At 37.9% G+C, this 14132-nt stretch overlaps 1 protein-coding gene across 4 annotated transcripts in view; it reads right to left on the bottom strand.

The window, feature by feature from the left end:
* heatr5b (HEAT repeat containing 5B) overlaps positions 1-14132 on the bottom strand; it is a 139940-nt gene that overhangs the window by 79787 nt on the left and 46021 nt on the right. For all 4 annotated transcript variants that reach the window (XM_059982182.1, XM_059982183.1, XM_059982184.1 and 1 more), the window contains 6 exons: positions 13331-13442; positions 11456-11608; positions 10642-10741; positions 8980-9089; positions 5327-5490; positions 708-883 (listed from right to left, as the gene is read on the bottom strand). In XM_059982182.1, coding sequence (XP_059838165.1) covers positions 708-883; positions 5327-5490; positions 8980-9089; positions 10642-10741; positions 11456-11608; positions 13331-13442 — 815 coding nt within the window. The remainder of the gene's footprint in view (positions 1-707; positions 884-5326; positions 5491-8979; positions 9090-10641; positions 10742-11455; positions 11609-13330; positions 13443-14132) is intronic.

The raw sequence follows: 14132 nt of genomic DNA, 5'->3' as shown, positions 1-14132 counted from the left end.
ATTTGTCATACCTTGCACACTGTCAAACTAAAGCAGCTCAAGGTCTGGGTACTTGAATCAAATCCCCATTATTAACTAGAATTTCTTTTAAAAAATGCAAAAGAAGAGGCCTTTTATGGCAACATATGTGAAATAGAAAGCTGTTCCTACATTGTCAATTACAGGGGCATGAACGAATAGTCAAGAGATCAACAAGGTTCTTGCTATAATATAGTTGGTATTACTGGAAGTCAACAGGTTCTTAATTGGCAAGAGTATCAAAGGATCTGGGGAGAAAACTGTAGGGGTTGAGAAGGATAATAAATCAACAATGATGGAATGGTGAAGCAGCTTCAATGCTCCAAATGGCCTACGTCTCATGGCCATGTTACTTCGACGCCTATGGTACTGCTGCAATCAGTTGTCTGATTCTAGAGGCTGCCTGTGCTGAATATGGTTGGTGTGTTTGGTAGGAATAGTTTTTTTCAGTAAAAGAAGTTATACTTGGTGAACCTCTCTATATGAAGATCAGTGTAACAGTTAAGTCTGAAACAAGCTTCTTCCTCCTTCAATTACACAAAACAAACAAGGCTGGTGTTCATTTACAGTTCGCAATTCTCAAACATGGAAAATTAATGGACGGAGAAAAATTAATTTAAGGGTAACCCTCTGTGCTCCAGTCTCCATGTAAACGCCCAGTCCCACAAAGGATGAAATCAAGCACTTACCTATGTTTGAAAGATACATGTGGAAACACCACACCAAAGAGAGCCACGGAAGCATCAATGACTGACACACCAAGGGGCAGAGGACCAGGCACAGCTTCACCTATAGGAATACGCAGATAAATCGAGGATGGGTCATGCTCTAAGGCCCCACTTCCAGAAGCACTGTTTGGCTGGAGCTGAGAAGGAAAATCCAAGGAGATTTCTGTTAGCTATTGTCTATCCAATTGAAAAAGATCTATTAGGGAAGTTCACCCATTGAAACATTTAATCTGTTTCTTTCTCTTCAAATGCTGCCCAGCCAGCTTTACACCAAGCCACCAAATGGGTTTAGCTTAGACGATGTCTTGATTAGCACGAAGCAGTTTGGCCAAGTGCCTGTTTCCATTCTGTATGATTCCGTTAGAAGTGACTTAGATACTGAGGGAAAACACTTCAGTTCTTCCAAATAGAAGAGATTCTGCAGATGCTGGAAAACCAGAGCAACATACAAAATGCTGGAGGAACTGAACAGGTCAGGCAGCATCAATGGAAATAAATAAACAGCCACTATTTCAGGCTTAAACCATCTGATTAAACAGAAAAAGATTTTTAACGTATTCCAAAGACTGAACGCGCATATTAATTTTGCACAAGAAACTCATGTGAGGAAAGAGGACAATCAATGTTTTTTTAGGTTTTGGAGGGGTCTCATGGCCTATGTCTCATGGCCATGTTACTTCATCGACGTCTATGGTACTGCTGCAATCAGTTGTCTGATTCTAGAGGCTGCCTGTGCTGAATATGGTTGGTGTGTTTGGTAGGAATAGTTTTTTTCAGTAAAAGAAGTTATACTTGGTGAACCTCTCTATATGAAGATCAGTGTAACAGTTAAGTCTGAAACAAGCTTCTTCCTCCTTCAATTACACAAAACAAACAAGGCTGGTGTTCATTTACAGTTCGCAATTCTCAAACACCATTCGAATTCGAATGCCAAAGTAAAAGGAGTTTCAATTTTTATTAACTCCTCTATTACATTTGTTTAACACGATATTATTTCGGATCCAAATGGTAGATTTTTGTTAATTACTGGGTTACTTTTTAATAAGAAGATTGCTATGGTTAATTTTTACTCTCCAAATGTGGATTATCCTGATTTCTTTAAGTCTTTATTTACTTCTCTACCTAATCTAAATGGGTGGTGACTTCAATTGTTGTTTGAATCCTTTGCTCGATAGATCTATATCTATTCAGACTTTACCAAATAAGTCGGCCACTTACATCAATTCTTTTTTGACTGATACTGGAATTTTTGATATTTGGAGATTTCTGCATCCTAACGACAAAGAGTTTTCATTTTTCTCACGTCTATCATTCTTACTCGAGAATTGACTACCTTTTCATTGACTCTCAATTTATTCCATCTGTAATTGGTTGTAATTATGACATTATAGCCATCTCTGATCATTCTCCAATGAAACTTTCTGTTAAATTAATGGACACAGCTCCTAGTACTAAGCAATGGTGATTTGATTCTACCTTACTGCAAGATCTGGATTTCATTAAATTTATGAAGGAACAGATTGATTTCTTCTTTTCAACTAATTCCATGGATGAATTTTCCTGCGGAACACTTTGGGACACTTTTAAAGCATACATACGTGGACAGATTATCTCCTATTCTGTTGGTTTGAGAAAACGTATTAAGAAGGAAACTCTTTTATTGGTTGATAAGATTAAAGAAATTGACAAGAAATATTCAATTGCTCCTAGTAAGGAGCTTTACAAACAAAGGGTTGAGCTTCAAATGGAACACAGTTTATTACTTGCATCTTCGATTGAAAATCAATTAATGAAAACCAGAAGTGATTTTTATATACATAGTGATAAATCGGGTAAACTGTTAGCTAACTAATTGAAGAATGCTTTGGTTAAACTTCAAATTATTAAGATCCATCAACAGAATGGTGAACTGACAGTTAATCATGATGAGATAAACAAATCTTTTCAAGATTTTTATACCTTCTTGTATCATTCTGAATTTCCTCATGATCATAATACCATGCATGGTTTTTTAGGGAAATTGAATTTTCCAAAATTATCATCTGAAGAACTTTTAATATTAGAAACTCCGATTATGGATGCAGAAATTAAAGGTGTTAATTCCTCTATGAATTCCAGGAAAGCACCAGATCCAGATGGGTATACAGTGGAATTTTTAAAGTTTTTTTCCTCTACTCTTTCTCCTTGGTTATGCAGGGTTTTTGAAGAAGCAATTAAACTAGGTAAACTACCACAATCTTTTTATAGAGCTTCCATTTCTTTAATATTGAAAAAAGATAAAGACCCTACTGACTGTGTATCCTATAGACCAATATCCCTATTGAATGTAGATTCCAAGATCTTTACCAAGGTACTGCCGAAGGCTGGAGAAGGTATTACCTCAATTTATCTTGGAGGATCAAACTGGTTTTATTAAAAATCGCTATTCTTTTTTCAATATGAGGAGATTATTGAATATTGTTTATACTCCTTCATGCAGCACCTCAGAATGTGTCATTTCATTAGATGCAGAGAAAGCATTTGATAGATTTGAATGGCCATATTTATTTAACTGTGCTTGAGAAGTTTAATTTTAGTCCAACATTTATATCCTGGATTAAATTGATATATCATACTCCAGTGGCCTCGGATTTTACTAACAATCAAAGATCTCCCTTTTTTCGTTTATTTCAGGGTACCAGGCAAGGTTGTCCTCTTAGTCTATTATTATTTGATATTGCCCTGGAACCTTTGGCAATTGCTATTAGAGAATCACTTAACATTTTTGGCATTACTCGCGGGATTGATATACATAAGTTATCATTATACGCAGATGATTTGTTATTATACATTTCTGATCCTGAGAAATCCATTCTTTCAGTTATATCATTGTTGGCTCATCTTAGTAATTTTTCCAGGTATAAATTGAATCTTAATAAGAGTGAATTGTTCCCCTTAATTAGACAGGTTCCAATTTATGGAAATTTACCTTTTAAATTAGTTAATGACTTTTTTTTATATACTTAGGGATTAAAATTACAAAAAATCATAAGGATTTATTTAAGGTTAATTTTTTACCCTTAATTGATCAGATTAAATGTTTGTTTACTAAATGGTCACCATTATCTTTATCTCTAATAGGTTGGATTAATGCTATTAAGATGATTATTTTACCCAAGTTCTTATATATATTTCAAGCAGTACCAATTTTTATTCTGAAATCCTTTTTTGATAATGTTGATTCAAAAATTTCCTCATATATATGGCAGAATAAAAATCCTAGATTAGGTAAAAGATATTTACAGAAGTCAAAGAAGGAAGGTGGATTGGCATTGCCTAATTTTAGATTTTATTATTGGGCAATTAATATTTGATATTTGAAATGTTGGTTAAGGATTTGGATTTATCTCCTAGCTCTCAAAGAGTAAATCTGGAAACTAAATCTGTACAAGGATTTTCATTGGGTTCTATTTTAGGGACTTCTCTTCCCTTTGCTCTTTCTAAATTGCATGAACGAATTGACAATCCGATAGTTAAACACACTTTACGGATATGGTTTCAATTTCGGAAATTTTTTGGGTTGAATCAATTTGTTTTAACTATTCCTACTGTATCCAATTTCTTTTTTCATCCCTCTATTATGGACCAAGCTTATTTAGCTTGGAAGACTAAAGGTATACTACGATTTTCTGATTTACTTTTGGATAATTGTTTTATGTCTTTTGAACAATTATCTAATAAATACAATTTGCCTAGATCTCATTTTTTTTTAGATATTTACAGATTAGGAATTTTTTAAACACTGCACTTCCTACCTTTCCAAATCTAGATTCTTCGGGTATTTTGGAGAAATTGTTAGAACTAAATCCTTTTCAGAAAGGTGTAATATCAAATGTTTACAATATAATTATGAAAATAAGCTCAGAGGCCTTTTATAAGATTAAGAATGAATGGGGAAGAGAACTTAACCTTACTATTCCTATTGAGAATTGGGATAAAATTCTTCAATTAGTTAATTTATCCTCTATATGTGCTAAACATTCATTGATACAGTTTAAAGTTGTGCACAGGGCTCATATGTCCAAGGATAAACTGGCTAATTTTTATTCCCATATAAATCCTATACGTGACAGATGTCATTGACATGTATCCTTTAAACACGTGGATTTAATCTGATGAAGGGTGTCAGCCAAAATATTGACTATTTATTCCTCTCCATAGATGCTGCCTGATCTACTGAGCTCCAGCATTTTGTGTGTGCTACTATGTAATCAACTAATATAGATTATTTGACAACCAAGCACATGGCTACTTGTAGGATCTTTGACTGCATAGAACTTGGCTGATTTTTTTTTTGCCTGTAGCCAAAAGAATTCAGTTACAACTGTGACTATGCTTCCAAGAGGTGCTTTGATATTTGCTTTCAGATGTCCCAAAGTTAATAAGGATGCTTCAGAAATTTTGCCTTCCAAAAAGATGTTCTATCTAACCAAATTTCTACGATCATTACTTGCTAATTTTATCAAGAGTTCTGACAAGCTCTGTCAGCAACCAAGAGCATGTTTTGGGGAACCAGTTTCTAGCACACCCCCCCAACTCACCTGATCCTCAATGGATTTATGGTCAGTTTCTTGAAGCCAGGAACCAAGGAGGACACTGTCATCATAGTGACAAAGCGAGCGCAGTAGTGAAGTGGTGGTATTGGCGGAATTGTCAGTCAGTGTAAATTCTGCAACCAGTTCTCTCAGCAGAGCGTTGAAGCTTCCTAAGAGGAATTACAATTGAGCAGTAAAAATTACGTCGGGTTCTCCTCAGCATATCATACCAAAGTCAAAGTAAGTACATTCATTATTAAAGTATGTACACCATATACAATCTTGCCATTCATCTTCTGACAGGCAGCCACAAAACTAAGAAACAAAACAGAATCCTGAAAAACCACATTCAAAGACTGTCAAATATTAAATGTACGAAAAAAGAACAAAATGTGCAAACCACAAAAAGGTAAGCAAATAACACATAGATCGTGAGCCGCAGATTCCCCAGTGCTGCAGACAGTCCAAGAACATGATGGCTACAGGCCACAGCTGTAGAGTCAGTTCAGCTCTGAGGTGAGTAAAACTTCACAGAGTAGTGAGATGAAGACTGGTTTGTCCTTCTCCCTTGGCCTCAACGAACTTCATCTTTTAAATCTGACTTTGCGCTTAAATTGGCTAAATGTTGGTTCATTTCTCAGCCCCAAAGCCCCACTGCTTCAATCCAGCCTGAAGTCTGCTCCAGCAATGGGCGCTGCAGCCACATCTGCATTCTAGTGAGTCCAGTTCACTAAATCCTTCAAGATAGCCCAAAAATACTAGGTCTTAGACGGTTCAAAGGCATGATCTCCCAAAGGGAAATTATAAGCTGTGGATTGCAGTGAACGTAGTCCAAAAAATTTATATTTAACAGAATAGTTAATAGTTCTTTTCAGCAGTCCGCAAAGCATCACCATGTCTCGCCAACACCATGTTGGAGTGTTCCATTGATAAATCTTACAATGATTATTTCTATGATGGCGTGATGATTGAAGGCAACATTTTGCAGAGCAGCTCAAAACCTCTGGATACATTTCTGAACTGTTTTCTCTTCAATCTGCAGCCTGTAATTTCCTTTTAAGAAACACTTCTGAACCATCTAAATGAACTAGCCATTTTACGATGTCCTGAAGGACTTTTTGCACATTGGTTCATTGTCTGTCTTTGCTTGTGTGCAGCTTTTCATTAATTCTATTGTGTTTCTTTGTATTTACTGTGAATGCTTGCAATAAAATGAATTTCAGGGTAGTATATACATACTTTGATAATAAATTTATTCGCAACTTTAATCTATCCAGTTATTTATTTATTCATTCAGTGGTACAGCACGGAACAGACCCCTCCAGCCCAGTGAGCTGCGCTGCCCAGCAACCCACCTATCTAACCCTTGCCTAATCACCACACAATTTATGATTACCAATTAACCTAGTAACTCTTCAGACTGCAGGAGGAACCGGAGCACCTGGAGGAAACCCACAAGTTCACAGAGAGGAACATACAAACTCCTTACAGAAGATGTCAGAATCGACACTTTGAGCTGTATAGTGTCTTGCTATTCACTAGGCTACCATAGCACCTTACAATACTTAGATATAATTACTTGTGCTGTCGTGCACATAGCCAGGTCAAAGTCTCTTGATTCAGTCATCATTAAGTACTTAGCATGATCAAACTAAGACTATAGTTAGCATTTAATGCCATTGCATTGAACGACTACTGCAGGAAGAACAGCTTTGCAAAAATTGGTGAGCTAACTTTCAGAGTGCACAGAAAATGAATCAATTATCAAACCTGACTAGAGAAAGATAAACTGATGGAATATTCAAGCATTGTTGTGGTTGAAAATTCAATTGTACCTTTCAATATTAAATCAGATAAACATCTGAAGGTAATACAAATATGCAAGCGTTTGGGGAAACAATGGATCAACCGGACTGAACAGATGGTTCTACAATGTGGTAGTAGTGAGATCACTCCAGCCAAGTACAATGTTCTCCTACAGGGTTGTCTATTGTTGGGTCCTCAGAGGCTGTAGAGGCTGATCCGAGATCCACATATACTGGGGCAGTGTGGCTGCAAGTTGTGGCTGTGGTTAGTGCTAGGGTCTAATAGCGAGTTCTACATGGTACTGGCATAGGTTTAGTGGGCTGAATAGCCTTCTGTACTGCAGTGACTCTGTGGTTTAGTTAGTTCAATACAGTCCACAGTCCTGGTCTCCATGTTGTGAAAAGGATATAAAAGCAAGCAGACCAAAATGGATTCACTGGATGGTCTTTTAACTGAAAATTCAACCTGTCAAAAGGATTAAACAAGTGCAGCCCCTTTTCTTTATTAAATATAAAGAGAAGGCTAATCTCACCAAAGTATTAATAAAAAGGGATCTGACAACTGCAGATGTAATCAAGAGTTTCCTTTTCTGAAGGAATTCAAAACCAAACACCTTGAGAGATGACAGTGACTAATAAATCACATTAGAAACTAAAATGCTCAGTAAAGCTCAACAGTATAGATAGCATGTGAATACATAAACACATCAAGTTCTAGACCCTTTGTCAGAACTGGGAAAGATAAAACTGGCAGTTTTAAACTGCAGAGAAGATGGCAGGAGGGATGGATAGGACAAAAAGAATCTCTGTGAGAGAATGAAACTAGGTCAAATGTGTTACCGTGCCAGTTAGAGGCAGATTATATGTGCAGTTAATACCAAGGCTCTGGATCATGCACAGAAGGTCAGGCTGCATTAACAGAGAAATATTGAGCCAAAAATCACTGATGGTTGACTGGCAGAAATGGTGGATTCTAACATAGGCACTAAGAGTTACATAAAGTTGAAGAATTTAGTATCAGGGACAGAAGGCATGTAGGTAGCACAGCCAGCTCGAGTGAGAGAATTAGCCAGGCAACCAGACTTGACAGTGATGCAACACTTGTCTCTTTTCAGTTTTTCACCATTCTAAAGTGAATCAGAAATTTATTGTCACTTCTTCATTCTCATGAACTGCAGTTGGTGCCCATTATGTTGTCTTTGCTCGATTCAAGAAACCATATGCAAGTTGAGTGATAGATTTGTGGAGTATTGGCAGAAGCAACCCTGAACTTCTGAGGTGCCTGCCACTTTAAATCTGACCTATTGCAGATATTTTCCTCATCCTTTCAATTCATCCCACTGCTTTCTCTATAGCTTAAAAGCATCTAAAATTATCTTTTAACTCTGTTCCTCTTTCCAGAGATGTTACCTGACTTGCTGAATATTTAGAACTTGGCAACAAAGTGGTTAAGGAGAACACCATAAAAATCTTTAAGGGGAACCCAGATAAATGCAAGTGATGATGCCATCTCCTCTGCAGTTAAAATGACCATTTTTATCTTTCTCAGTTTTGGCATAGGGTCTGAAGCATTATTTCTGTTTCTGTAGTCACAGATGCTGTCTATAATGTTGATTGTTTTCAACATTTTCTTTCCTAATGAGATTTATTGGTCACCATTGTCTATCAAGTGAGAAGGGTATGGTGAAAGGGTAGGAGACAAAGGAATGTGAGATGAGTATAAACCCCTGCATTTATCAGTTAGATCAAATAGTCCATTTCAATGGGCTCTACAATTTCAATTCATGTGAAGCTATATTCATATAGACATGTAAAGTAATAGCTTTGAAAAGGAGAGCACCACTCCATGATTACCTTCGTAGGTCTTTGGAGGCAATAGAGCCAGAATATCATAGAGTCGTAAACGCACCATTGCTGCACTTGCCTTTAGCTGAGCTCCATAAGCCTTTATGACTGATGGGATGCTGGGGAAGAAAGAGCTTGCGTTTAAACAAAGGGATTCGGTTCCACTGAGATCTACAAGATACCATGCATTTTTTTTAAAATCCCATGAATTATTATAAATCCAATCACATTCATATATTGACCTTCAACTTTACCTTGGGCTGAGCCAGAAACTAACTCAGAATTGAATGTGTACTGTGAAAAATAATGGCCATCATCAATAACCATCTGGCCAGTAGATTGCAAGTTGACTCTAGAAACTTTACATCCTCATTGTCAAATCCATTTCCTTCTGTGGTAGTCTCAGACTGTCCACCATTCAACATCCCTACTCCTGACCTTGTGACAGAAGGAACATCAGCAATACAGTGGCTGAGCTGTGGCCACTGCTCAGGGCCCACCATTTCTTTTCTGGTAAGATCTTGAAGTATTAATCTTGTTGTCTCTTACAAGTATCTTTCCATAACCTGTTTGCAAAATCTTACTGTTTTAACCTTTGTTTGCTGTCTCTATCAGCCCTTTGATCCTATAATATTCTTTGTATTTCCATATATTCATTTCTTTACCCTCCAACCATCAGGCTCATGAGCCAGCGTGGATAACTTCAGTCATCACAAATCTAAACTCATTCTACAGCCTACAGACTCACTTTAAGGACTCTACAACTTATATTCTCAATATTATTTAATTACTATTTGCAAAGTCTATTATCTTTTGCAGATTTGTTGTTTTCAGTCTTCCTGTGTAGTTTTTTTCCCATAAGTTCTATTGTATTTATTTTCCTGTAAATACCTGCAAGAAAATATATGGTGACATATATGTAGTTTAATAAATTTACTTTGAACATTAATTTTAATATTTTACCTTTTCCCTCTTCTTTGTTGATCATAATTATTTTGTTTAACTAAAAGATTTCTTACCCCTTGGAAAAAATATACTGATTGTGCATTAACCCAAGTCACCTTTGAATATTATCCTTTGACTGTAGGATTATTAAGTCTGGATCCATTTGCAATCAAGTATCTGCCTTGTCCTATTCAAGATAGCATTCTCAAAATTAAGAATGTTGGGTCAGTTTAAGCTTCTCCAATTATCACTGAATTCCATCATTTGATTACTATTGGATATCTTCATCGATGGATTAACTAAATCTGTCTTAATACAACATGTGGTATAATTTGCTGCAGGCAGTGGAATTCTCTCAATACACCTTCAAACCTACACAAAATGCTGCAGGAACTCAGCAGATCAGGCAGCATCTATGGAGAGGAATAAACAGTCAACATTTTGAATCAACACCCTTCATCACGACCTGACTTGAAAAACATTGATTCCTCCCTATAGACAAGTTCCTCCAGCATTTTGTGAGTGTAATTCAGCATCTGCAGAATCTCATGTTTACCTTCAAATCCATCTCATTTGCCAGATCTGCTTCTTTACATCTTGAATTAGCTTCTAAAATGTTTCTACATCAGGGAAATCACACAAATATAAATTTGTAGTTTAATTTAAATATGTTTAGCTGTACTAGGATTTATCCCAGACTTTGAGGGAAATCTAGGGAGTACTCACTGAGACAACATCAGCATGGCACATTCAATTGGAGTCATTATTCTGCGAATCACATCGTCGGTGAGAAGCTCAGGACAGTGGGCAACAAAACTCCTCATGGCTGCATAGAAAGAGCAAGGTTTATAGACATATTCACTCCTTTTGTACTCTATATACACACACACACTGCAACACCTCCCTGACCTTGTGATAAGACAGAATTAGGCCATTCAGCTCATCGAGTCCTCTCCACCATTTGATAATGGTTGATTAGTAAAGGTGTCGAAGGTTATGGGGTGAAGGCAGGAGGATGAGGTTGAGAAAGGTAATAAATCAGCCATGATCGAATGGTGGAGCAAATTTGATGGGACAAATTACCTAATTCTGCTCCTTGTCTTATGACCTTATGGTTTAGAGGAGCTGGGCCAAATGGCCTGTGTTAATATTTTTAGGTTCTACACAATGCCTTCCCAGTTTAAGACACTCATAACCTTGAAAGAAGTTTAACTTCCCCTCAACCATTACTACCTTAAAAAAAAGATTCACTTCATTACTGCTGTTATGTTACCCAGAATGGCATATTTCCTAGGGTACATGACTCGAATAAAGTACTGTACTCATTGTAAAGTGCTTTATTTAAAAGACCTTTTAAGAGACATGGAAGTTACTAAATAATTCAATCACTAAAGGAATCTGGGGAAGGAAGTGAAATTCCTTATCAATAATATTATTGCTAAAATACATTTTCTTAAAAACTAATTGGGAGCTACATGCTTCTTTACATTAATGTTGTCTTTTCAGGAAGAGCTCTATTCTGTTTGAAGGTAGAGCTTACCACACAAAGCACCAGCTCGGCCCTCCAGGGTCACTTGCCACGTAAAGGAATCCCCTCGAGCCTTCTCAGCCTCGAGCTCTTTCAGGGAACGTGGAAAAACATTGCGCCACAGCAGCAGCATCTTGGGGAGATGATATCGAACCACTGAAGGGCCTAGAAAAGGTTAAAAATGCCACTTCAGCTTGACAGTGCAGCATACAACCAGTCAGTAATGAACATTAATCAACTCAAGTTCCTAGAGGCCCAACATCCTCAGGCCTACACCCCAAACAATTCAGAGAGTAAAGTTGGCATCAAATCTTTTCTGCAAAATTCACAGGTAGTAATTCTGAAGTCTAAGAACTATGAATCAATAGCATCTATTCATCACTGAAGACCTTCAAATACATTCTTAGACCATATTCTATTGATTTTCAAATAGGACTTGAGGCCCGGTTAAGTCCCTGACAGTGTAGTAATCAAGCCAAGTTCTTGAGCAGGTCAGTCTAGGCTACTGGAAGAGCAAATCAATGCTCACAGTAAATTTATTATAAAAGTATTTATGTCACCATATACCACATTGAGATTTATTTTCTTGCAGGCATTCACAGTAGAACAAAGAAATACAGTAGAATCAATGAAAATCTGCATACAAAGGCTGACAATGTACAGAAGAAGCCAAACTGTGCAAATATAACAAATAAATAATACTGATAACATGAGTTGGAGAATCCTTAATAACAAGTCCATAGGCTGTGGAATCAGTTCAGCGTTAAGGTTATTCATACTGGTTCAGGAGCCTGATGGCTTAAGGGCAATAACTGTTCCTAAATCTAGTGGTATGGGACAAAAGGCTTCTCTACTTCCTGCCCAGTGGTGGTAGTAAGAAGTGAGCATGGCCTGGATGGTGGGGGCCCTTGATGATGGATACCGGTTTTTTGTGGCAGCGCTCCCTGGTGCTTCACAAGTTCTATTTTCCTCTGAGAAGATATTTATGCTGCAAACCCAATATTGTGATTGCTTGGGATAACAAACCCTTTCCACAATTATGAGGAATTAAACATGTTTCTTGTGGGCGGGGGGGAGGTGCGGTAGGGAGAATGAGCGATGGAGCCAATGAAACATTTCCCTAATAACAATGCTGGATGCCAGGGTAGTTTGTAAAATGAAACTGACCAGTCTTAACTCATTTCCAGTAGTTGACAGTCCATAATTGTACTTCAAACTTTATTTTTATATAGTTTATCCTTATAATTATTGAATGTTGTTGTTTTTTGTTGCATGTTGTGCCAACACACCACAGCAAATTCCTAATACATATAAATGCATATTGCAAATAAAGTTGATTCTAATCCTTGCACAGTGTTCATCTGAGGCTGGCACAGAGATGATTGGACAATATGGTAGTGTAGTGGTTAGTATAATGCTATTACAATGCCAGCCAAACAGGGTTCAATTCCATCTGTTTCCAAGAAGTTCTTCCTTTGGCTATGTGGGTTTCCTCCAGATGTTCTAGTTTCTTCACACATCCCAAAGACATCTGGGGTTAGTAGGTTAATTGGTCACATGGGTGTAACTGGGCAGTGAAGGCTCATTGGGCCAGAAGGGCCTGTTACTATGCTGTATCTCTAAGTAAAACTAAAATAAATAAGTTCTATGCTCTGGAGAGTGGAAGACACCTGTAGGATGGAGACATGACAGTGTGATATTAAACCCGACTATGCTGCACTTCCCCAAAGCTGTTAACTTTCAAGTCAACATTTTGCGGAAGAGAACAAAGGCTGGGAAAGTCATTGATCACCATTAAGATTTTTTTAATAAGATGACAGATCAATGACCTGAATAAAATAACTGGTAAGTACTGATACCAAAGATTAATACATGCTAAATACAAACCTAGGCTCATCAATGCTCCCAGAAGAAGCCATCCGGCTTGTGTGCGTTGCAGTGACAAGCGACTGTTCTGCGATGCTGTGCGCAACAGGTCCTCTGCAATACTCACTACCATCTGCAGGGGAATAGAATGGAGCAAGTCAACTCTCACCATAGAACTGTAACACCAGATATTATACAAGCCTGCAGAGAATCTCAGGTGTGTGGAGACACTAAACTAGGATTGTTCTCCAAACACCAGAGAAGATAAAAAGGAAAAGCTTTAATTTTCTCTGTCATATGAAGGACAATCCTTTGCAATGTGAGGGGAGAACGCGTGGGACCTTATTTACACAAACATCCCGATGAATACCGGACGGAGCTTTGAGCACACTGACTGGCACGTGTTCAGGGAGGCTGCAACCGATGGCAACTCTACTAACTTAGAGGAGTACACGGCATCAGTGACCAGCTACATCAGCAAGTGCATCGATTATGTCACTGTGTCCAAGACCATCACTACATGTGCCAACCAGAAGCCATGGATGACCACGGAGGTGCGTGCACTGCTGAGGACCCGAGACTCCACCTTCAGAGCGGGCGACAAGGCAGCCCTAACAACAGTGAGGGCCAAACTGTCCCAGGCCATCAGAGGGACAAAGTGTGCACACGCCCAGCCAATCCACAGCCACTTCCAGGACAACGACGACACGCAGCGCACGTGGAAGGGCATTCAGGACATCACCAACTACAGGGCAACATCACCTGACTGTGCGGGTGATGCCTCCCTCCCAGATGCGTTGAACAACTTCTGCGCTCGTTTTGA

This window comes from Hypanus sabinus, chromosome 10, assembly GCF_030144855.1.
Source record: "Hypanus sabinus isolate sHypSab1 chromosome 10, sHypSab1.hap1, whole genome shotgun sequence".
Classification (NCBI taxonomy): Eukaryota; Metazoa; Chordata; class Chondrichthyes; order Myliobatiformes; family Dasyatidae; genus Hypanus; species Hypanus sabinus.
The sequence above is the reverse complement of the archived record's forward strand: the minus strand, read 5'-3'. Positions and strand labels throughout refer to the sequence as shown.